The 23,550-nt window shown below is 31.8% G+C and overlaps 3 protein-coding genes and 1 long non-coding RNA gene across 6 annotated transcripts; 2 read left to right on the plus strand and 2 right to left on the minus strand.

The window, feature by feature from the left end:
• The first annotated feature begins 204 nt into the window (after positions 1 to 204).
• Positions 205 to 3,934, plus strand: LOC116142456. Of its 3 annotated transcripts, none has more exons than XM_031427881.1 (7): positions 205 to 289; positions 381 to 417; positions 501 to 574; positions 999 to 1,146; positions 2,491 to 2,613; positions 2,707 to 2,952; positions 3,568 to 3,934. In XM_031427881.1, the coding sequence occupies exons 1-7, from the start codon at positions 213 to 215 to the stop codon at positions 3,706 to 3,708; spliced, it is 846 nt and encodes a 281-aa protein (XP_031283741.1). In that variant the 5' UTR covers positions 205 to 212; the 3' UTR covers positions 3,709 to 3,934. The 3 variants fall into 3 exon arrangements, with proteins under 3 accessions (XP_031283741.1, XP_031283750.1, XP_031283758.1); XM_031427890.1 differs by having other exon boundaries at positions 2,728 to 2,952; XM_031427898.1 differs by lacking the exons at positions 205 to 289; positions 381 to 417 and having other exon boundaries at positions 549 to 633.
• A 420-nt stretch (positions 3,935 to 4,354) lies between these two features.
• On the minus strand, positions 4,355 to 8,134 carry LOC116142430. Its single transcript, XM_031427847.1, has 3 exons — positions 7,854 to 8,134; positions 5,234 to 5,348; positions 4,355 to 4,555 (listed from the first exon to the last, which is right to left on the minus strand). Exons 1-3 carry the CDS (start codon positions 8,085 to 8,087, stop codon positions 4,482 to 4,484), a joined length of 423 nt encoding a protein of 140 aa, XP_031283707.1. The 5' UTR covers positions 8,088 to 8,134; the 3' UTR covers positions 4,355 to 4,481.
• Positions 8,135 to 13,765: 5,631 nt separating this feature from the next.
• LOC116142447 (glucuronoxylan 4-O-methyltransferase 3-like) lies at positions 13,766 to 14,875 on the plus strand. Its single transcript, XM_031427871.1, has one exon. It carries the CDS (start codon positions 13,884 to 13,886, stop codon positions 14,799 to 14,801), a length of 918 nt encoding a protein of 305 aa, XP_031283731.1. The 5' UTR covers positions 13,766 to 13,883; the 3' UTR covers positions 14,802 to 14,875.
• A 7,082-nt stretch (positions 14,876 to 21,957) lies between these two features.
• On the minus strand, positions 21,958 to 22,629 carry LOC116142473. The gene is made up of 2 exons (XR_004129993.1): positions 22,308 to 22,629; positions 21,958 to 22,176 (listed from the first exon to the last, which is right to left on the minus strand). It is a non-coding gene; the product is annotated as an uncharacterized LOC116142473 (long non-coding RNA).
• Between the last annotated feature and the right edge of the window lie 921 nt (positions 22,630 to 23,550).

Here is a 23,550-nt window from a genome sequence, read left to right on the forward strand (position 1 = left end):
TAACTGAGTCGGGCTCGTTTAGGGTGATACTCGGCTCAACTCGACTCATTTACAACCCTAGTACTTAGGGTTCGTTGGTTCAAGGGTATATTTTGATAGTTTCCTGCATAAATGCCACCAGTGAATAGTAACAAAAGGTTAGGGGTAGTTTTAGAATCTCCCAAAATAAAAATAATACTCGTTAGTCAATCTGTATTAAATTTATGAAAGTGATGGAAATGAAGCTCAGCCACAGACAGGGACGACCTCTTTCTCTCCCTAACCAAACCTCAACTTTCTCTTCTCACAGGTTTCAGTTCTTCTTCTTCTTCATTCTCGGTTCCTGCTTATGTTTACCAACAAATCAACAAACTATTGACCACTTTGTTCTGTTTTGTTAGCTTCCATTTCAAGAAGCATTTGAGAGGTCTAGCAAAGGTACATTTTTTACCTGCAAGTCTTAATTTTTCTTTTAGTCAAGTAAGTAATTGGCAATAAATCATCTGTTTTGTGGGTGGCAGAAGTGGAGAATTCAACTTCACGAGGTGGCAAATGGACTCAATCACAAACACTTGTTGGTTCATGTGGTCAAAGAGTAAGCTTGAGAATATTTTCTTTGATTCTTTTCATGGATTTTGAGGAACCGTTTTCTGGGTGGGTTCTTTTTTTTTATTTTATTTTTCTTAGTTTTGTTATGTTTTTTGTTGAGTTAATGTGTTTTTTATGTGCATTTGAGAGGTTTAAAGATTCTTATAAGAAAAGGAAATTTTTTGAAATTATGGTAATGTGGGATTTTAAAGTTTTTAGTATTTTGACTAGATATGATTAAGATTTAAGCCAAATAATCTATAAGCATGATGAGTATGGAAACTCTAGAAGAGTTTGACTTTCTCTTGTTGACTTATATATGACAATTTGCTTGAATTAGTATTGCAACTTTTTGATTTAGGTGTTGAGATGGGCTTGGTTCTGGGCTTAAATGGTGTTGATTCTCTGAATTTGATAATTTTTGGTGGCAGGGGTGAAACTTTGACTTCAATTTCGAAGCAATACAGGGTGTCTGTCTATTCAATTGCAGCAGCAAATAAGAATATTGTGGATGTTGATCTTGTATTTGAAGGGCAGCACCTTAAAATTCCTTCGTCTGCCAGGGAAGAAGGGCCAGCGGTAAGCAATATTACATGGTCATTATTGATAAGTCTTTTGGTTTTTTATTCGTTTTGTTGTTATTGTACAAGTATAAATTAAAAGTTCTTCTATAAGTTGCATTGCATTTTGAATTCTATACTTTTGATGCATAGTTTCATTGTAGTGGAACTCTTGTTTACTAGAATAGCTTACTTTCTTGCACATGTAATTGCTCTCAGTTTAATCATGTACGTTGACAATGGCATCTCTTGAGATTGTGGTTATAGATGCTCATTGATGTAGAATAATATAGAGATTTTAGGGATTTAATTTTCATAAGAATTATTTTTATCTGTTTCCTAGTTAGTTGTTTTGGCTTTCCTATAAACAGAGGCCTCTAATATTGTTGTAGGTAGACCTAAGATATGAATGGTAAATAATACTTTTGATTCTTCTTGTTTTTGTCCTCTTTCTTTTTTCCTCTATCTTTCCTGATCCCTATCACTCAATATATAAGTTATGCTATATTATTATTATTATTTATTTCTATAAGTTGAAACTTTAAAGAGTTTTGGGCAAAATTTCCGGCAGTCTGGATGAAAAGAGAGATGTTTTGATGTCAACATATGCTAATTGCATGTATCAGGGATTGAGTTTTAATGAAAACAAGTGGCTTGGATTATGTGCTCGATGATAATATATGTGCAAAAAGACTGATAATATAGCTCATCTTCACATGGTTTTTATGTACGCATTGAAATGCAAACATGTTTTTATCTTTAATTTCATCAATTGGTCAAACATTAACTAATAGGTATTTATCAGTTGGAGATTTTGCCAAAAAATAGTAGACAAACTTCAAAGGTGTTTAAACGCAATAAAAAAGTTGTGTGTAGAAATGGAAAGTAAAAAGCTAGTTCTTCGGTCTTTGTGAAAAATATATCTTTAGTTGAATCATTCACTAAAAACGAATAGAAGTTTGTAATTAGTCTATTAATTAAACTGTTTCTTTGTTGTTATGTGGTATGTGGTTGAAAACTATGGGTGGTTGTTAATTTTAGAATCTTAAAAATTAGTCTACAAAGCAGCTTTATTGAGCCTTGTCTCTGGGCAGGGTTTTAGATTTAAGCTAGAGTGCTGTTTCAAATTATGCCACAGAAGCAGTTTCGTGCACATAAAATATATATATATATATATTTTTTTTTTTTTAATTCAGCAACTTGTTAGACACATCAAAATATCTTGACACATTAGAATGTTTTGTGGATCATAACTAAAATTTATTTCACTTGTATTTCATGCTTGGAGTGCATTAATTTTGTATAATGATTTTGACTTCTGGCTTCTAATACGGCATTAATTCCATAACATGAACTATGACAGACTGAAAAGGATAGTTTGTCCACTGTCAATCTCAAAGAGACTCGTCAACCTTCCTTGAATATCTTCAATGGACTTTTGGACAAAAAGAACCATACTGTGCAAATTGCCCATAGTTTGCCACATGTAAGATTGTTTCTAAATTTGCAGCATCATCTTCGTTTTATCTTCCAATTGTTTGTTATCTTATTAGTTCATCAATGGTAGTGACATCAACAGGCTTATCCATTCTATTATCAGGCTAAAACCACTGGTTATTTTCTAGTAATGGTTCCTCTTATAGCATTCTGCATCAGATGCATAATTGGTTCCTTTAACACTAGAATTTCTGGAAATTCAAGACACCAAACTGTGAATGAATCCAAGGGACATCATCATGGGTCCAAAATCGTGCGTTGGAAGTCTGCTCTCGGAGACATAATGGAAGCTGACAGTTCAGATTCTGAAACAAGGTCAGAGTCGAATGTAAGTATATTGCTGCTGCAGTTGTAATTCTCGCCAGTTCCCTTTAATGCTTGGATTCAACTTGGTTTATCAATTTCACTTGTGGTGGTCTCATGCATATGACAAATCTTGATATTTTAAATATTTTACTCAAAGCAAAAGCGCGGGGAAGACTACATAGTAATTTCATCAATATCTTGCCAACAAAGTAGAATTGTAGAACATATTGATTGCTCTTTTTCTTGGTTCAAAAATTTAAAACAGTAGTGATGCCTTCACTTTTCTGTAGGGCCAATCTTCCACAAACTTTTCTACGTCCCAAGTTCACAGAGCACCCAAAATGCATATTTTTTTTACTGGTTTTGAAGCATTGTCCTGAAGCTATCAGTTTGAAAGGAATTCATTTGGTGTAAAAGTTTTTCATGCTCTTAATCTTCATATTTATAAATTTCAGACTTCATTGAAGCACTAATGAGCCAGCATCCTGCTGTAATAATTTATGCTTCCAATGTGGTGATGAAGTTGAAGAATGAAATTGTTGCCAGTTATGTCCATAAATCATTTTTTGCTGTTTAACCTTCATCTTTAATTGCTAACTGTGGTAGATCATGCTGTTAATTTGTCAACACTGTGCAGGATTTATCAGAAGATATAGCTCAAACTTCCTTTGAAGATATGTCTCATGCTTACGGCAAACTAGAAAACGATTATGAAAAATTTCTTGCTGAATGTGGAGTGAGTAAATGGGGATACTGGCGAGGAGGTTCTCCTGAATAAAGCATGTTATTGTGAAAACTTAAACATTAAACAACAATTTTGATGTCAATTTTTGCTGCTCTTGTGCGTACCCCAAGTATTGAATATCCTAATCGTGTGATATTGTTAAGGTTTTAGGAAATGCAACATGTAAATTTATCAAGGTGAAGATAGCACATGTAGTTCATTGTATATACGATATATCTCCATGTTACTGGTTTTTAAGTGTGATTTGATTTTATCAAGGGAGTGTTTGAAGTTTTGTTTACTTTCATTTTGATTAGCCAGTTTAAATTAAAACCTTAGTTTGTAGTTTCAGAATTGTAATCACTCGAGTTACTGTAGTTTTAGTCATCTAGATTTGGCATTTTATGCAGTATATACACCATCATTGGACAGAAATACTGTCACTTGAAAATTTGACCATGGAATTAGAACTATTATCACATTAAGATGGATTCAACACAATATAACCAGTTCTTGTTTCAAGAAGAATTTAGTGTATCTATAAATAATTTCTCAAACAGTATTGAGATTAAATAAACTTCTGAGTTTGATTGTAGCGTCTGTCCATTTAGAATTCGGAGCTTATTGTTTACTTTCATAATTCTTAAGCTTATTTGTATACAAACCAAAAGTCATAAAATTTCAAAGAGCCATCTGGGAATTTATGATAAGATTAGGTTATGCTCATTTGAGAAACTAAGTAAAGGGAATACTCTTAATAATGTGACAATCCAAATACAGTCCAGATTACAACCACATTGAATATGCGCATAACTAAATTCTATTCCTCAACGCACACGACGAGCTTTTTCTTCCTGTCCTAACCCAAGGGATTTCTGTGCACCAGCAATGCCTTCAGGATCTGTAATATAACAAGCTAAAATCAAAATACTTGGCAGAAAGAAAATTGCTGACGATAAACAGTCGCTGCAATCATAGCTTTGACTATTCTCGTGATCAACAAAGTTCAGAGAACTCAACAATTAGGTCCATTGAATGGCCAAAATTTTCAACAAACTAAACTGCTAACATGGAACAAAATAATCCAATTGTACCACACAATACAAAAACTGAAATTCTCTATTATTGGGTTGTTGCATCCAGTTAGTCTGCTTCTTTTGTAAGTGGAAAATTGTGACCAATAAAGATTGGCTCATAACCCAATCTCACAAACTCTCTCTCACAATTTCGACGTAGCAAGTCGCAATTGATCAGCCCACAATTAGTCAAAAGGAAAAATTCATCAAAAACCAATGACGAGATACCACTTCAGGGTTATGAAAGAAAATTTGTGAGATTGGATTGTAAATGTAGTATTGCTTAATTGTGACAGATTATACTTCAACAGTCAAAAAGCGTGACTGATGTTTATGTGGTTAAAATATATAAGCATCGAGAAAGATACAATTTTTTTTTTTCCTTCCACTGAAGGGAGGGAGGTAAAGGACAGGAACCCTTTAAACGAATTGGGTTGGAACTATTAAAATGAGGCATAACATGGTTCATCTTCAATCCATGAAGCTACTGAAATCAAACTTACCAAAAAACTGCGTGAAAATCCTTGTGAAGAAATTCAAGTTGCGGGAAACATTGTATGCCATGGCAGGTGGAAGAGGCTTAACGATTGTGTCTATGCTGAACACTCTCTGAAGAAACTGTATGAAAATGGAATAATCAATATACAGCCCCATGAACTATGTAAACTTTTCTTAAATAAAGTTAAAACATATATATAACCGTCAAACTAAAACAAAGATGGCAAATGTCTTAACTTAAGCAGAGAGCATTTAACAACTGTTAATATGTCAATTGGATTAACAGAGAGCATTATCTGTTGTAACCTCAGATAACATTCAAACAAATAGAAAAAATTCAAACGTCTAATAAACATGCCTTTCCTAGTAGAGTAGGAGATGGATGTACAGTGCAATCCCATAAATAATAGTAAGGCTACTCCAATGTTTTCATTTGCATTCTGCCACTGAAAAACAAATTAAGATTTCTGGTATTCTATGAGAATTTAAATCGTGGATTCCTGTAAACCTTTTAATAACAAGAAACATTAGAAATTAATGAGCCAGACAAACTTGTTTATTCCCTTCTGCCACTAAAGCAGAATGAACCATGCTCACTCCCGAAAACCCATGTATTTACTTTGCATAAAGTTAAAACTGAAAACTCTTAACAGGATATTCGGGTGAGCGAAAGCAACTATTAAAATAGGAAAAGAGACGGAACAGAAACTTTGTTCCATTGTCAACTCATACGCCAAACCAATTTCAACTAGATTGAGAACTGTTCTATGGTATCTATTTTGATAATATGACTCAAGTCTGCAATGTGAGAAGTCACAAATTAATATGCAAGTGACCAATGAGATGCTTCAAACTGCCATAAGAGCATTGCATCGTCATCAAGTCATCAACTACATAAAGAAAGGAACAAACGCTCAGCAGGAGGGCTATACAACATGTAGAATGCAATTAAAGCTCTTTTAATATATCCTGTAGGCTGTGGTGCTTAACTGAATCAACAAGCCTCAGATATTGCCGTCTTTGTTAATCCCAGTAGTCAATTACTATTATCAACTAAAAGAGAATAAATTACTGAAAACAAGCCTCGATGATGTATTAGTGATTTCCATGAGAAAGCAATTTGACTATTCCTGCATGATTGACGGACTATAGAACCCAGTCTCCTCATAACAAAAAGAAAAAGTATAAACAGTTCAAATACACCATATTCATTAAGCAACACATTTCTGCAAAACAACATTCATAATTCCTTGTATCCTAAAAATTATTCCTGCAAAGGGAGGATTCACATGAAATCACCCATCCACATACATTATCAAGAAAACATAAATAACTATTACTGTTCTTCCATAAAGTTTAACTACAATACCATCAGACAACCAACCGATAACAGAATTTATCAAAAGAACTCACTGAAAATTTAAATATCATCATAAACCTCAACCATAACCGTCAAAAGCATTGATTAAATTTCACTAAATTAAAAAAAAAAAAAATTAAATTAAAAGTTCTCTAGACACCATAAAAAGCCTAAAACAACAGAGCCTACCAACCAAACATCATCAACAAATATGTCTACATAACCATTTAATGTTGCATTTGTAAAGCAGAATCTCATAATCAAAACAAAAACAAAATTGTTGATTTTAAAGCAAATTATAGTTTGCAGAACATGCTGCTTGTAAGTCTTCTGTAAATAGTATGTTGTTAACTGGCTTGGCGATGCTACCACTCCACTGCTATAGTAAGAGCCCTTACAAAAACATGATTTTGCGGGGAAAAAGAAAGTTAAAACAACAGGGGTGGGAGTTCTCTTTATTTGCTAAAGGACGGAATATATGCACCCAATGTTCTACTCTCAACACACATCTTGCTAAATACACACGTCATTAAAACTTTACAAATTATATATTCTTTTATTAACTTCTAACAAATAATTATAATTTCATCATATTCCTATTGAATTAGGAATTAACCTGATAATTTAAGGCTGTAATAATTATGAAAATTCAGAAAGTTAATAACGTTCTGACTTTTAGAATATTTTATGCCCTCGCCCTTTCTAAAGAGGCTGAATCATATCACTCCCTTAATTGGTATCCAAAGAAATACACTGCCACCAACAACAACAAAAAGAAATTAAAGCTCGTAAATGTTCTCTAAACGCCTCAATGTACCCTTCTTAAAAATCCCGGCAACCTTACCACTCCAGCACCATACTACGAACCCATCAAAAACATGAATTGCGTTACCAAAGAAACCAAAAAATACGAATAAAACAAACAGAAAGAAGCAAAATTTTCATTCAAAATACGAACTTTAAATCAAATTATCATTCATCTAACAAGCAACACCAGTAACGTCGCCGGCAACATTACCACTCCAGCACTATTTTATGAACCCATCAAAAACACGAATTGGGTTACCAAAGAAACCAAAAAACATGAATACAAAATACAAAACGGAGCAAAAATTTCATTCAAAACACGAACTTTAAAGCAAATAATCGTTCACCCAACAAGCAACGCCACAAACGCCAGCAACGTTACCACCCCGGTAATAAAAAAACACATTAAAAACAAGAACCGGGTATCTCAAGGAAAAGAGATAGAGAGAGAGAAAGACCTGGAAGTTACGCTGAAAGCTGTAACGAAGCTGGGGGTCGATTTGGAGGTATTCATCGTCGTCATCAAGATTATCGTATTTGGAGGTCTTTTTCTTGCCGGGCACGTGCATGGTGGAAGTGCCACCGGAGTCGCTGGTCACTTTGAGCTTGGCGTCTTTGAACTTGTTGGAGTCGTCGTCGTCTTCCCCCCTCCATGGAGCTTTCGTTAGCAGGTCCTTCTTCGCTTTGCCCATGATTTTGCTTTTCCTCCCCTCGCTTGAGCCCGGTTGAGTTTTGGGCTTTACTTGTTGATAATGTTTCTGTTTGGTTGCGCGGATTGGTTTGTGTTCGTTTGGATGCGTGGATAGGCTTGGTGTGCGTTTGGGAATCCTGTTTACTTGTGAGTTCGTGACTTGTCCGAAATTTTGAAGGACCCAGTATTCTGGGTTTGCAAAATAGGACAAATTTAATTTTAAGTTGTCCTATTTTTATTTTAAAAGGTAGTTAAATATTTAATTATTTTATATATTATTAATTTTAAATTAAAATATTAATAATCCAGATATGAAACAAGTTTAGAGATTGATCTAACGGTAACCACTTCTATCAATGTTGTTATTAGAATTCTCCTTTAAACCACGATACTGTCATGTCGAAAGTTAAAAGATAATAATGTATTATGCTAGTCTAAATCTATAATTAAAACAATGCATGAAGCTTGTTTGTGATGGAACTATATAAGTTGGTTATCGATGTTCAAAATAACCTAGATTTAAACCTTGGATCACCAACTATTGATTGTTCACGAATAGGAATGGACCTAGGCCCTTTAAGGGTACACTGGTATCCTCAAATTAAAAAAACCAATTTTTTCTATGGAAATTTTTCTCTAGAATCTCTCTTTTTCTTTTGGGATTATATCTGTCTTTATTAATTTGACTTTTTTGTTCTCCCCCTCTTTCCTAATTTGGTTTATATAATATACCACATAAATCATTATTAATTGTAATTTTTAATTTTATAACTTAACCTCATTGTCATTTCATCTGTACTTACATTCTCATATTTTATCTCTACCTAATTAATTACTTAACATATATCTATTCTCTTTACTAATTAAAGATTTAATGTTGTGACTAACACCCCTTTTTAATGGAAATAAAAATTAAAAATTTATATAATTATGTATAATTATAAATTAATAATCTACTTAGTAATTATCAGTATCTTTCCCTTATTTTAATAAATTTTGAATGATCATGTTATACTCTTTTCACAAATCTATCAATGTGACATAATTTTAAAAAATAATCAGATTATATTTCAATTTGAATCATTCATTAAATTTTGACTATGACAATTTAACGTTAAGAGTAAACATAATTGTTTACTATTTAATTTTTTGAAGAACTTAATCATATAAAATATTAGCATATAACTCAATTTTCTGTTCAACCCTTGCTTCTTCCCCTCTAATTTCATCACAAATTTTCATAAGACATTAATAACATCAATTGATAAGAGAAGAATTTAAAGTTTTTGGCTCTCCTCACGTCTTTATACGTAAATTTTTTTATATTTTTTTGTGAATTAGATATTATTTCCAATATATTTACTCAAGATTTTGGATACAATAGATTTATTGAAATAGAAAAATTATATATTATTACATTATTTTCATTATTAAAAATTCGGTAGTTTTAAAAAAAAATTTGCACTAGATGATCGATAAAGAATGGCTGAGCCGTGGAGGCCCTCTCGCATAGGCAGTGATGCAAGAACTAGGAGTGACATGACCGGTCGCTGACAAGTGACAAGTGACTTTAATCATCTATTTTACTTGAAATTTTTTAATATTTGTTTTATTATTCATTTTAATAAACAATAATAAATTAACATGATAATGAATAAATCCATAAATTTCTTTATGAAAATATGTATTATAATATTAAATTGATAAAGAAAATTATTTTACATTATTTCGTATTTAATCAGAAAAAATCATCACGTGGTGATAACAATAACAATATTTATTATCTGTGACATTAACATTTTACATATAGTACGTTTCATCTGATTCTCTCAATATTCCTTATGAAAAGTAAACTGCATCTATTGGCCATTACACTCATTTTCGGATTTTCCCTTTCTCACTCAGATTTCCATTCATCACACTTTTCCATTCTATTACACAAAGTAACGTTGCCAAAATTTAATTGGATACTAACAAACCCTAAATCCCTATAAAAACAAAAATAAAACAAACAAAATAACAAAAAAATAAATTATACACACAAACAAAAGATTTATAGTGATTTTCTCTATATAAGAGTTGCGTCTATTTTGCTGTTACAAAATTTTACTATAGAGAACAAGAAAAATTACAAGTCTCTCACAAGTCACAAGCTTCACAGATTTACTATATCATTAAATCTCTCTTTGGTGGTTTTCCCTCTCTAATTGTGATAGAATTTAACCTCTTTTTATATGTAATATATGAGATACTATTTATAATAGGACTCAAATATCATATCATAATAGAAATATTATTTTAATTCTTAATACAATTATATTCTTATTCTTAATTGTATCTATAAATAAAAACATATTAGGAAGACTCATATTCTAATGAAATACTAATTTAGATTAAATTTGGCTCCACCATCTCAACAAATAAACACCTCCTTGGTCCTTTCCAGTTGAGTAATAAACCGTGTATATATATATATAATTAAAAACTTAAAAAAAATTAAAATTATTTTTAATAATTTAATACAGGGATAAATTTATTATCATAAAATTATTAAAAAGTGGTGCATCTTTAATCCATTAGTAGATAGATTTATTTGCGAAATTGATTAATCGAGATCAACACAAATTAAACCGGTTTGATTTGTGTGTATTAATTATTCGGGGTGGTTTGAGTATAAGCAAACACAAATCGAGCCCAATCATGTATGAGTAATGCTACATTTACATCACCCATTACATCATTTTTATTACACCATCACTATTTTACTAATAATTATTTTATTATAATATTAAAAATTTAAAATAATTAAAAATTTATGTGAAGGTAGGATATACCACATCATGATATAATGAAAATGATGTAATGAGTGGTGTAAATGTAGCATTACTCATCATGTATACCTCCTTGAACTGGGCCCGTTGTGAAAAAGCTCAATCTAATCACAAAACTGTGGAAACAAATTTTCATTGGTAATACGACAAAATATACTCTATTAGAATTTGAAACTAATAGCTGCTTTTTGTCTTTCTTTTTAACCATAATAATGATGTTTATAGTAACTTTCTCACTGTCCCATATTAATTATAACCTTAGTTAAACCAAAATCCTAATTAACATTCCATTTATTGTTGATTCATTTTTATCTTTCAATTAATTGAAGATTTGCTAGTGACTTAAATTAAGAAATCAGTTAAATTACAGCAGAATTTACAACTATAATTTTTGTGGGATAAAGTTTTAAAAATAATTTTGACAAATGAAGTAATTAATTACTGGTTGATTAAAAGCAATCAGCAGTACCATGACAAAAATGATAAAAATTAAAAAATTAAAAGGACCACCATTTGGGGCAAACATAATATGAGTCTTGATTGATTAATAATTAACAATTAATGATTATGTTTTCCATTTATTGAGAGCTTTTAAATCTCAGTCAACAGTGTACACAAGATCCTAACTCAAGAATTACAAATTCCAACTAAAACATTACTAGTATTTAGAATATTAATTAAATAATTATTATATCAAATAACTCATTTTAATCTAAATTAATATTCATTTTTATCTAACATAATATTTAGAGAACATATCCTTTTTTATTTCACTAAAGAAATAATTAAAAAGTTGCTAGACATATGGTTAGATTTGTTGTTTAAATAAAACTAACACATTTTGGGAAATTAAATTTACTGAATTGGCTATATATATGTCTAAATCCCTCTTAAAAAGTACCCTTATTTTAGATTTATTTTTGTATTTTAAAAGCGTTTTTGATCATTTTTTTCATTAATACTAAATTTTTTTATTAATTCTATGAGTAATACTACACATATAACATGATGTGACAAAAGATTATTGGGTGAAAGTTTATTTTTAATTTAAAATCAGCCAATTATCTTTTATCACATCAAGTTATATAAAAAATATTGTATGTATAGTATTATTCTAATTCTATTGGAATAAATTTGAATATTTCAAGAGTTACCAGAAATGAAAACTCTATACACAAGTGTACAGCACTAAAAATATATATATATATATTAATGTAATATGTTAATTAAGTAAGATATAATGTAATAAAGTAATTATTTATTCCTTAGAGTTATGAATATTAAATTTTGACATGTCAACTTAAAATAGTGAAGCCTGTCAGTCTAAAGGTGGTGGTGGGCTGTACCGTGCCTCAAAATTTAAGGTCCATCGTGCTATGGGCTGTGTCATGCCAAAGTCTACACAGTTTCGTGCCCTATCGTGTCGTGCCGGCCCACCCATTATATATGTGTCGTGCCTTAGGTCGTGCCATTGGTCGACCCACGTGCTTTGTGAAAATATTTTATTTTAATATTTATAAATTATGGTAATTTTGATTTATTATTAATAATTATTATAAAAATATTTTATATGTTATATTTAGTGACATTTTGTATTTATATTAATTAAAAATATATAATCACTATAAAATATAATAAAATAATGAGACATTGAAATATTAAGTGAATTTTAACATTTTTTACTACTTATAAGTTATAATTATAAATTACAAATACAAACTTAGAAATTAAGATTAAGAATTAGTATACATCTTCATTTTTATTAATTTCTAAATTTTTAAAATCTTCAAATATATTTTCAGCAACACGATTTTGAAGCTTGAAATCTACCGCCACCTAATCTTTCATGTATATAATGGCTTCAACAACACGATTTTAAGTTTAAAATAATCGTTAACTATTTTAAAATAGTTGTTACCTCTTGCATAGGGGATAACAACTAAATTTAAAAAATAGCTATTAATTTTATTATTTTATAATTTTTTTGCCATGCCATATCATACCAGTCCATAAGCTTTTTTTAAGACCCACAGCACGACTCGCATATTTACATATCGTGTCATGTTTTTTTTTTTTTATGCTATGCTTTTTCCATGCTGGGCCCTGTCGTGCACGGCCCACCACCAACTCTACCTAACACTTGTCAAAAATAGGGAAATATATAATTAAATTTCAAACCCTTTTCCAGAGGGTTCTAACCGCTCTGTACTCCTTTTCATTTTTCAACTCCTAAAACTCTACAAAAGCCATCACATAACATTACTCATTTATTTAATCATATTAACGGTGATATGAGATATCATATGCGTGTCTGTGTTATCATCGACCTCTTCAACTACTTGATATCTGTCACCTTCTATTTAAGATAAAATAATTAGAAAAAAATGTATTATAATTTACCAAAGTTAGCAGCACATCAATACTAGTAGCTTGCTTGTCATTATCAAATTTACAAATCTTCATTTCTTCGATTCTAAGACTTGAAAAATAAATTACCATCAATCATTGTTCCTCATCAACCGCTTCCTTTTCAAGTTACTTCTCTTTCTTTTGTTCAGGGGACCTTATCTGCGACTGCCTATCTCTATATAACAAGTATGGACCCCCTCAGTTTATATTGAATCCCATATGTTGATACTGATTGTATACCTAACATTAAACTAGAATGTGATTGTCAAAGATTTAGACTTGAATAAAGAAAAGAGTCGGTAACATTAATCAGTATGAGCTCGAATCTCTTATTAATTCAGTTGAAGGTGCATGGTAACCTTATCTTGAAGGTTATACTATGAGATTGTTCCCCTCCACCAAACATACCAAAAATCTCGCTAGTTCTTCCACTATCTATTTCTTTAAGAAAAAGTGTCCCTTTGTTTAGTGTTACAATTTTTCTCTTCACAAGTCCTTCCATTTTCATCTCTCTTGAGCTCGGTCTGTGTCTCTCCTTCACCATAATCACAAAAACCATGAGTTCCAAGCCTCAATCTCCCCTCAACATCAAGCTCATTCTCCTCTTTGCTTCCTTCCTCCTCCTCCTCCTCCTCTTCGTAACAAGAACAACCTTCTCATCTTCATCCTCTCAAGAAAAAAACTCAACACCCATTTCACAAATCAACCTCCCAAACTCAGCAAATGAAGATCAAGAACAGCAACAAGTAACAAAACCATCTTGCCCTTCTCTTCCTTTACCACAAACTTGCACCAAAACCCCACCATCTCTCGCCAATGCTCTTGTCCATTATGTAACCACAAACATCACCCCACAACAAACCCTGAAAGAAATCTCAGTCTCCTTAAGAGTTCTCGAGAAGAAATCGCCCTGCAACTTCCTCGTATTCGGCCTCGGTCACGACAGCCTCATGTGGACATCTCTCAACCATGGAGGCCGCACAGTTTTTCTAGAAGAAGATAAAGCCTGGATCGACCAAATCAAAGAAAAACTCCCCACCCTGGAATCGTACCACGTCGAGTATGACACGAAAGTTCACCAAGCTGAAGATTTGATGAAGATCGGAGTAGGAAATGACTGCAAGGCCGTGAGTGATCCGAGGTTTTCAAAGTGTCGGCTGGCGCTGAAGGGTTTTCCGAGCGATGTTTATGATACCGACTGGGATTTGATAATGGTGGATGCCCCGACGGGGTATCACGATGAAGCTCCGGGGAGGATGAGTGCAATTTACACTGCGGGGTTGATGGCGAGGAACAGAGAAGAAGGAGAGACGGATGTGTTTGTGCATGATGTAGATAGAATTGTGGAGGATAAATTTTCCAAGGCGTTTCTTTGTGAAGGATATTTGACGGAACAAGAAGGGAGGATTAGGCATTTTAGTATTCCTAGCCATAGGACTCGTTTGGGTAGGCCATTTTGTCCTTTGATGAATTGATTTATTATATCCTTTAATAATTTTTTTTATTTTTGTTTCAATACATTAATTTTTTTTTTTTTTTTTGGTTCATTGTGGATGAAATAAGAATTATATATGAAAAGTGGAAAAGGGTTTCCTTTTAATTCTTTGAATTGTTGCCAATTAATTTCTTTCAATGATTTTTTATATTATCAATGTTATGGTCAGGATACCTAGTGAACTGTTCACTTTTGTCGATCTAGATGATATAAAGATGCTGAATTGATATTATATGTAACTACTTTAAACATTTATTTATCACTTTTAGATCAATAGAGAAAGATGATTCACAAAAAATCTAAAAAATTAAGTCTCATATATATATAAATATATTTTTATTTATTGATAGACACAAAAATTCTTAAAAGTGAGGACACCTTTGTTTTAAGAAATCGAATTGTCTTCAACCGCCACTTACTATTTTAAAATTTGGATTTATCTTTACGATATAACTAATAATTTGCTAGTCTTTGACCCGCAAATTAGGGCATGCATTAATTCAAAATATATAAATACATATAAAAAAAATTAATGTCTAACCAATGTTAAAGGTAAAAAAATATAGGTATCCTACTTATGTTAAAAGAGATAAACAATAATAACAATAACATTAATAAACAAAATCCCACTTATATATTTTCAAAGACTATAGAAATTATAAAAAAAAAAAAAAAAAAAAAAAAATAATCTAAGTTCATAATTAGAATTGAAAACAAAATGTCACGTTGTTCAATGACTTTGTGATAATTTAAAAAAGATGATGATAAATTCAAATCTTATACTAAAAAAAAAAAGAAAAAAAGAAACCAGATTAATTGGAATAGTGCTTTTCAACAAATACTCATTACCTTTTCCTTATGATCGTATGACAAACCATTAATTATTAAGGTAATTATATCAAAGGTCTTGTCTGTTAAATCATGGAAAATAAAATTACCGAATATATAATGTCCAAAAAACATATACTTCTTTGCTATAAAAATATTTATTAACCTTATTTGTATGGGAAAAAGAGATTGATGACTATGACTAACTACTTATAAAACATTACGATGGTGCATCACACATAACTAAACATACAATCAAATCCAACAACTATGAACTAACATTTCATTTATTAAGTATAATTCAGGGGTTTAATTGTATTCTTTAAGGGCTGATTGATCCCCTTATCTATTTCTTAATAAAAAATTCTTCTCACCTTAGGTTACTAACAGTTCATCCATTTGAAATATAATTTCACCAACTTGAACAGTTGAAATATTATTTTTCCTCCTATTATTCAATATTCATTATCAAAATATAATTACACCATGAAAAAGTGTTTTACGCCAACGCCAATGCCAATGCCCCATCCAATGCCAGAAAATAAACAGCGTCAGTGTAAATTTAAGATGCCAATGCCTACCACATCGGTGATTGTAGTTCTCCGGCGCAAGCAAAATGCGTCCGAGAATACCACTTATCTAAAGAATTCTGATGCTATATGATTTCCAAACAATCGACCTATCTAAAACCTTCTCCAATAACATGAAACACAAAATCATAAACTTATTTCCACCATCTCATTCCTCATAATGTTTCTAACTTATTAAAATCATAAACCCGGTAACAAAGACAAGAACATTATAAAAGAATTACAAATACCAAATGACAAATCCAAAATCATTAAAAATAAATACATTGTCAACTCATACGATTGAGGAGAGGGTGTTTGCACTTAGACTACCAGTCGTGGCCAACCACACTACTAAGCCGCAATCTAGCGGGGAGATCACTCCACGGTGGCCAATTTGCAATCTAGCCAGCAGGACAGTTGGTGGCCAAACATGTGATAGAGCTTACTTTTTGTAGTTCTTTTAATTTTTCTACAATTTTGTTGCATTGAGTATTAGGGTTTGAATTTTAGAAAATTTAAAGGAATTTTAGTGAGAGATATTCGGGGTGATTTGATATTTAGATTTGGTGTGTTTAATGTTATATATGTTAAGATAATATGACATGAATACTCTTTTACACTTAATTTTTACGTTTAAATGAAAAAATGATATTATATTGTTAGTTTCTGAAACCCAAAAGGAAAATCTTTTTAAGGCATAGATAGTTGTTCTGTTATTCTCCCCATTTTTAATGAGTAATACTACATTTATAAGAAATTTTACAAGATCTTCCGTAAAATGATGTGGCAAAATATGAATGGAATAGTAAATTTAATGAGTTTAACTTTTTATTTCACTCTTCCATTCATTTTTTGTCACCTCACTTGTATAAAAATCTTTGTAAAATTTCTTGTGTAGTATTATTGATTTTTAATTATCTAAAGGTTGAACCAATATGAGTTTTGTATTATATTTTTTAGGATTTAGATTTTACTTTGAAGTATACAATTCAATTTAAAACATAAATAGGAACATTTGTCTCACAAATAGATCTAATATCATAATATTTTACGAAAAGGTTTCATAAAAAATTTTAGAAATGATTTCAAAGAAACGGCATGTCCACAGAGGTTTAGCAAAATTATAAGTTGATGCCACTAGTTTTATTATTTTCAAATTTCTACTCTTAAAGTAACGATATTAGTAAAATGTTAACATTTATTTCATATTCTACTTTTAAAGTAACGCTTTAGCTAAATAGTATAACATTATATCGCGGAGCATGTTAGCATGCTAAAGTGTACTGCACTTTCTTTGGTGTGAGATAGGCTTACATTAGCAAGAAGTGGTTCCCATTAGCAACATTCAAGCCGATGATTTTTGGCTTCTTCTAGCCGTATTTCGAAGCCCATCACTTCTGAGACACCATTGGATCCCCACAACCTCTCTACAAAATCTATACCTTCATTTGTTGACATCATATTGTTTTTGACCACCTCCATTCGTGCCGCCTTGTGAGATTGGGTTAATTCTCAAGCTTTTTCAATCGATTTGGGTACAATCGATCTCTCCAGATTTCACCACCAACTTCACCACCATCACTGATTGTTATGATGTGTTTTTTGTCGTTGTTGACTCCTCAATCGTGGAAATCGAAGCCCAAATTAGTGCCCATACATGCTTGATTAAAGTCCTCACTTAGCATTACAGAAGCTAACCCCATTACTACCAAATAAAGCAGGGCTGTCTCTAGAATATTTGTGACCCTAGGCAGGAGTTATTGGGGCCTCTAATAATATGAGCATATATTAAAAAAATTATTATTATTATTATTATTTTTGCCTGTGAGATGAAAAACACTAGGAGAGGTGGACAACAATCGGCAGGCTAACAAGGTTAGGTTGGTGGGGGGTTTTGGAGAGTAGATATTGGAGAAGTGATGGATGGTGAAATGGGTGATTTCCAATGCCAAGATGTATAAGAAAAGGCTTGAGAAGTCACGGCCCAAAAGGTATCGATGGCCGACGATTGGCAGAGTAAACGGATAAGGTATGATAGGGTTTTGGTGAGAGGGCTAAGGTATGATAGGGGTTTTGGTGAGAGGGTTGAGGGGAGGAAGATGGTGGTGTCAGGGAAGACCAACAAGTGGGTACATGCCAAAAAGGCTGGAAATGCCTGTGTGTGGTGGAGTTGGGTTGCGAGATTCATCAAAAATTAGTCAAATCGAGGCTATCAAGGTTGGGAAATGATAAAATGATGATTTTGGTAATTTGGTGAGAAAATCGATCAGAACCATAATTGACCGAATCAACTTAAACCACGGCGGCAGAAGAGGGCTGGAGATGATTTATGTGAATGTCAAATTTGGGATTGAATTGGGGATGAGTAATTTGAGTATGTAAATGACTATTTTAATCTTCCATTGTTAAAAGAGATTCAGTGTGTTAATTTAGGGGTATAAACTAAATATATAAAACTAGAGGTACAAACTTGCTATTTTGTTAAACTTTGAGTGGAAATATATGTAAAAAGTTTATAATAAATTTGGGTTTTTTTGGCTTTTTTTGGGGGGTCCCTTAGCTTAAATAAGAAATATAAATCATTTTCATTTTTGTAAGATATTAAAAAAAAAAAAAAAAAATTATAAAAAATTTAGGCCCCCATTTTTTTGGGGCCCTAGGCAGGTGCCTCACTGCCTACCCTTAAGCCGGCCATGAATTAATGATATTACCTTAAGAGTAGGAATCTGAAATAAATTAAATCAGGGATCAACTCGTCGTTTCGCTAAATCTTGGGTGGCAACATGTCCTTTACTCATGATTTTAAAAAGTTGAAGGATGCTTATATTATTTTCAAAGTAAGAAGGCCCACATAGATTGGATCAACCTCAAAAGACGTGAATGGAAATGGACGGTTTTCATTAGAAATATTACAATTGATATATAAAGTATAATTAATTATTACCATGAGAAAAAGTATATAGTAGCAAAGTTATAATGGAAAAGAAATGGTTTACACTTTACACTATTAAATCTTAGCCCAGTATCATTACAAGCCCAGAACAGACAGTAATTATTGGGAGAAGAAAGTTGTAAAATTATAATTAAAATGTCAATGTAACGAGAGACATTTTTGTCAATTTCATTGTCTGCTGACCAAATTATTGTACCTTAGGCTAAAAAGTTAAACGAAGATGACCCAGATGTCATGTACAAAACATCTGTCAAAAGATTCATCTAAAACAAATCTATTATATATTTAATCCAGTTATTCCATATTTGTCTTGTGAGATTGTTTTGTATTAAACTCATCTCCTTGTTTAATAATTATTAAATAACCCCAAGACTGGGAGCGATGATGGACCTACATTGTCATGAGTGGGCTGGTTACCCCACTTAATTTTTTTTTAATTAATTTGCTGTAGTTTTTTTACTTTGATCATCCTGTATTTGTACCAATATTTATAGATTTAACGTCACTCATTAACTTTTTTCATATATTTATAAGGTCAATCCTTAAAGCGTGGGTTCACAACACGTATAAACTAATTTTTTACATATATTTGTGTGCATAAAAACACAAAAAAGAATACAAAAATAGTAGAAGTAGAATTTAAACTTAGCATATGAACCATTTTAAAAATCTTTTGTTGTTTTTTCTTTTATTGCGTTCATTGATCCTGCATCATATCACGGATTTCATACAACTCTTGCGTAAATTTCACCAAGGAATCTACGTACTTATCGTTGGTGCAAATCACAGCATCAACAGTATTATATTATTTTAAATTTTCCCTCTCTAAAATTAATTCCTAGATCCATTCCTAACAGGGGTTTTTTGATAATTTGAAAGTGAGAGTTTTCTTGCTAATATTAGAAAAAATTTAGGAAAAATGGTTTTGCTTCATGTGCAAAAACAACTTCTTAAATCCTAAAAGAAACAGATATCAACGCATAGCTTAATTAAGTAAAATCTTAAGGAAGGGTAGTAATATTGACGTGGGGGTCACCATAATTCCCAAATTATGGGGGTGTTTAAAATGATAGCAAACGAAATTAAACCATATAAAAAAGAGATTATGTAAAAATAGCAACATAAATATAGAAGAAAGTGAGATTTCAATTAATTTAATTTTGGAACGTTATGTGTTATATATTGAAGAGTAAGGTATAATGTTGAAATTAATTTAGGGATTATCTAAATTTTGAGTAACAATTTAATATAATGTTTATAAATATGACAGCCCTTTAAATAAAAGTTGGGGCTTGTATACTTGCTCATTGGCAAAAAGCTTGGGCCCAAGTCCATACATACATTCTATTGATTTATACAATTTTTTTCATATAAATGCAATAACCTAAAAGCATACATAAGTGAAGGAGATATAAATGAATAATAATATTATAATCACATAATAATGATAGATTGATTTTTATATAAGAACATTTATTCAAATAATTTGTATGTGAGACGAAGGACTAATTTCATATTCCTCTCGCGATCATTTATTTTGAGGGTTTCCAAGATTTTCTAGAATAACCCTTTTAATAGTATTAAAAACTCGATGTAAAAATATTAAAAAAAAACCCTATAATAAGAGATTTTGGATGGTTTTCGAAAATAATGGATAATTTAAATGAAACGATCTTATTATAAGATAACATAAATTAACCCATAAACAAATACACAAATTATATGAGGAAAAAAAATCACAAATTGATCAACTCCAAAAACAAATAAAATGAACACAAACTAATCAACACAAATCAAGAGAAGAATGGCAATCACAAATTTCTCTCATTTTATCGACAAATCAACATATTATTTTGATTAAGGTCACTAGTTATGTTTGAGGGTGATCAAGAGAATTCAAGCTCTTTTGCCTTTTAGGTTATGGTCAGGGACGTAGTCATGATTTTTAGTGAGTGGATTCAAAACATATAAGTTATGGTTTTAAAATATCAAGCAATTAACCCAAATATTTGTATGTAGCTGTGTGCCTGGTTGTGGTTCATCGTCAATTTCATTGTCAAGACTTTGCTTAGTTACAACAACATCCATTTCCAAGGCAACAAATTCTTGGTGGCATTTGATCAAATTCCTAGAATTAGAGCTACTGCCTTGTTCTGTTGGATGATCATGAAATTCCACACCTCTTGACTGTCATTTGTCTAGGCTCCTTTAATTTTACTTCAAAGCTTTATGTTTGTGGTTATAAAGAAATTAAAGTAATTTTTATTCAATTAGAATTAAGAATAAAGTATGAGACAAAATCAATCAAATTATCATACAATTATGAATTAATTTGTTTATGGAATCCCATATTAACGGAAGAAAACCCTAGTTTCCTATCCGTTAAAACAAAAACTTGATATCACAAATTCTCATTGAGGAAATTGTATGGTTTATTGTTAATTTTAATTTTTTAAATCTATCAATATAAAGTTTTGAAGTAAAAACGTGGGAAAAGAAGAAGAATATTTATTACAATTATATCTTTGGCTTAAAATTGAAGATGGGGGTTAAAGATGAAAATAGTAGTGGGTGATTTCCCAATGTAAATCATAATTTAAAATTTTAACAAAAGGTCACGATTGGTAATGAGCTTGGCCCAAGGGACTCTCAGCCCAAGCCCACAACATTGTAAATCATATTTAGTTGCATCAAGTCGTAAGTAATCATTTGATGAGGCACATATCAAAATAACTGAAATTATTAGGCATGTAATTTCAACCTAGATGAAAACATATAGCAGGTAAAAGAATCCAACAACTGCTATATATAGTCTATAAGAGTGAGCCATAAGGTAATATTCACATAATTTCCTTCAGAATAGAGATGTGATCATCTGAAATTCAGAATTATTTAAACTACTTAACTAGAAAGAGCCCTTCAATCACATGCACTTCAACCAAAGATTCCACCATCAATGTCAATTTCAGGAACGACCTGCTAAGAGCTCAGCATGAAGGCGGCTGTGATCATTAAATATACATAAATAAATAACACGTTGAGTTCACTAATAATCATTTTATTAGAATAAAATTTTAAAATATCTTGAAACTTTTGATTATGTTAAATATTAAAAACGAATTTATATGCTTACTTGTTCATTACCCTTCAAGGTGATCAAGAGAATTCTGAGTTTTTCTGTCTTTTGGGTTGTGGTTCCTCACCGATTCCACTAGTTTCTGCTCCATCATATTCAAAAAGGCTTCGCTTAGTTGCAGCAGCATCCATTTCTGATGTAACAAAATCTTGGTGATATTCAATCAAATTATTCCCAGAAATAGAGCTACTGCATTGTTCTGTTGGATGGTCAAACTCGACCAATTCTTCTTCATATATCGGATGGGCCGCACACCTACTCACAGTCATTGCTGGGCACTCTGATGTGTCAAATTCAAACTCAAAAAAATATTTGTGCGGCACAGTGGGGAAGAGGCGGATTGGGATATAGATTAGCCAAAGATGGTCTGATACAGTACCCTGGACAAAATTATCTTCAGCTGTAAGATCGAACACGTAAGGATTTTCCCCTTCTTGATTGACTTGAAAACGAAGGTAAGCATAATCTTTGAGGGCAGGAAAATGCTTCCGGGCAAACAGAACAGCGGTCACAAAGAATACCTTCAACTTCATGTCTGGAAGACATTTTATTCTTATTGAAGAACCCTCACTCTGATGGCTGAACCACTTCGGAACTTCAGTTCCAGGGATAACAATGCTGGTTAACTCAAGTATTGGATTGGGCAGTTCCTGTAAAAATAAAAATAGAAGATAGATAAAATCGTACATTGAATATCTTTAACTCAAGAGAAAGAGAGAGAGAGAGAGAGAGAGAGAGAGAGAGAGAGAAAAGGGGAAAAGGAAAAGAGAGAGACCTTTGGTGTTGATGCCACACTGGTTTTGTAGTCACTCAATTTCAAGCAATTCACGCAAGAAATGCATTCTGCACGATATGGTATCATGCCCGATAGTAATGCATTTGGTAATATTTCTAGCGAAGTACAATAATCTACTTCAAGGAGATGTAAATTGGGTGGAAGTTCTGGCAATGATTGAAGCCCATGACAATTATCCAAATGAAGATTCCTAAGCTTAGAAAGACGATTGATGCTGCTAGGAAGTGACACAAAATTGTTCTTTCCTAGATGTAGATATTGCAATGAAATTAAGTTGCCAACTTCTCCGGGGATTGCTCCTAGATTGCAGTCACTGAGATCTAAACTTGTCAATGAAGGCAAACCTGACAGTGACGGCAACTTCAAAGTGATGATGGGATCTGATCTTCTGCCTGACATCAAATTGAATGGGAAGGGCAAATACCATGAGTTTGATGGCGGTCC

The sequence above is a fragment of the Pistacia vera genome, unplaced genomic scaffold (genome assembly GCF_008641045.1).
Source record: "Pistacia vera cultivar Batoury unplaced genomic scaffold, PisVer_v2 Contig1128, whole genome shotgun sequence".
NCBI classification, from domain to species: domain Eukaryota; kingdom Viridiplantae; phylum Streptophyta; class Magnoliopsida; order Sapindales; family Anacardiaceae; genus Pistacia; species Pistacia vera.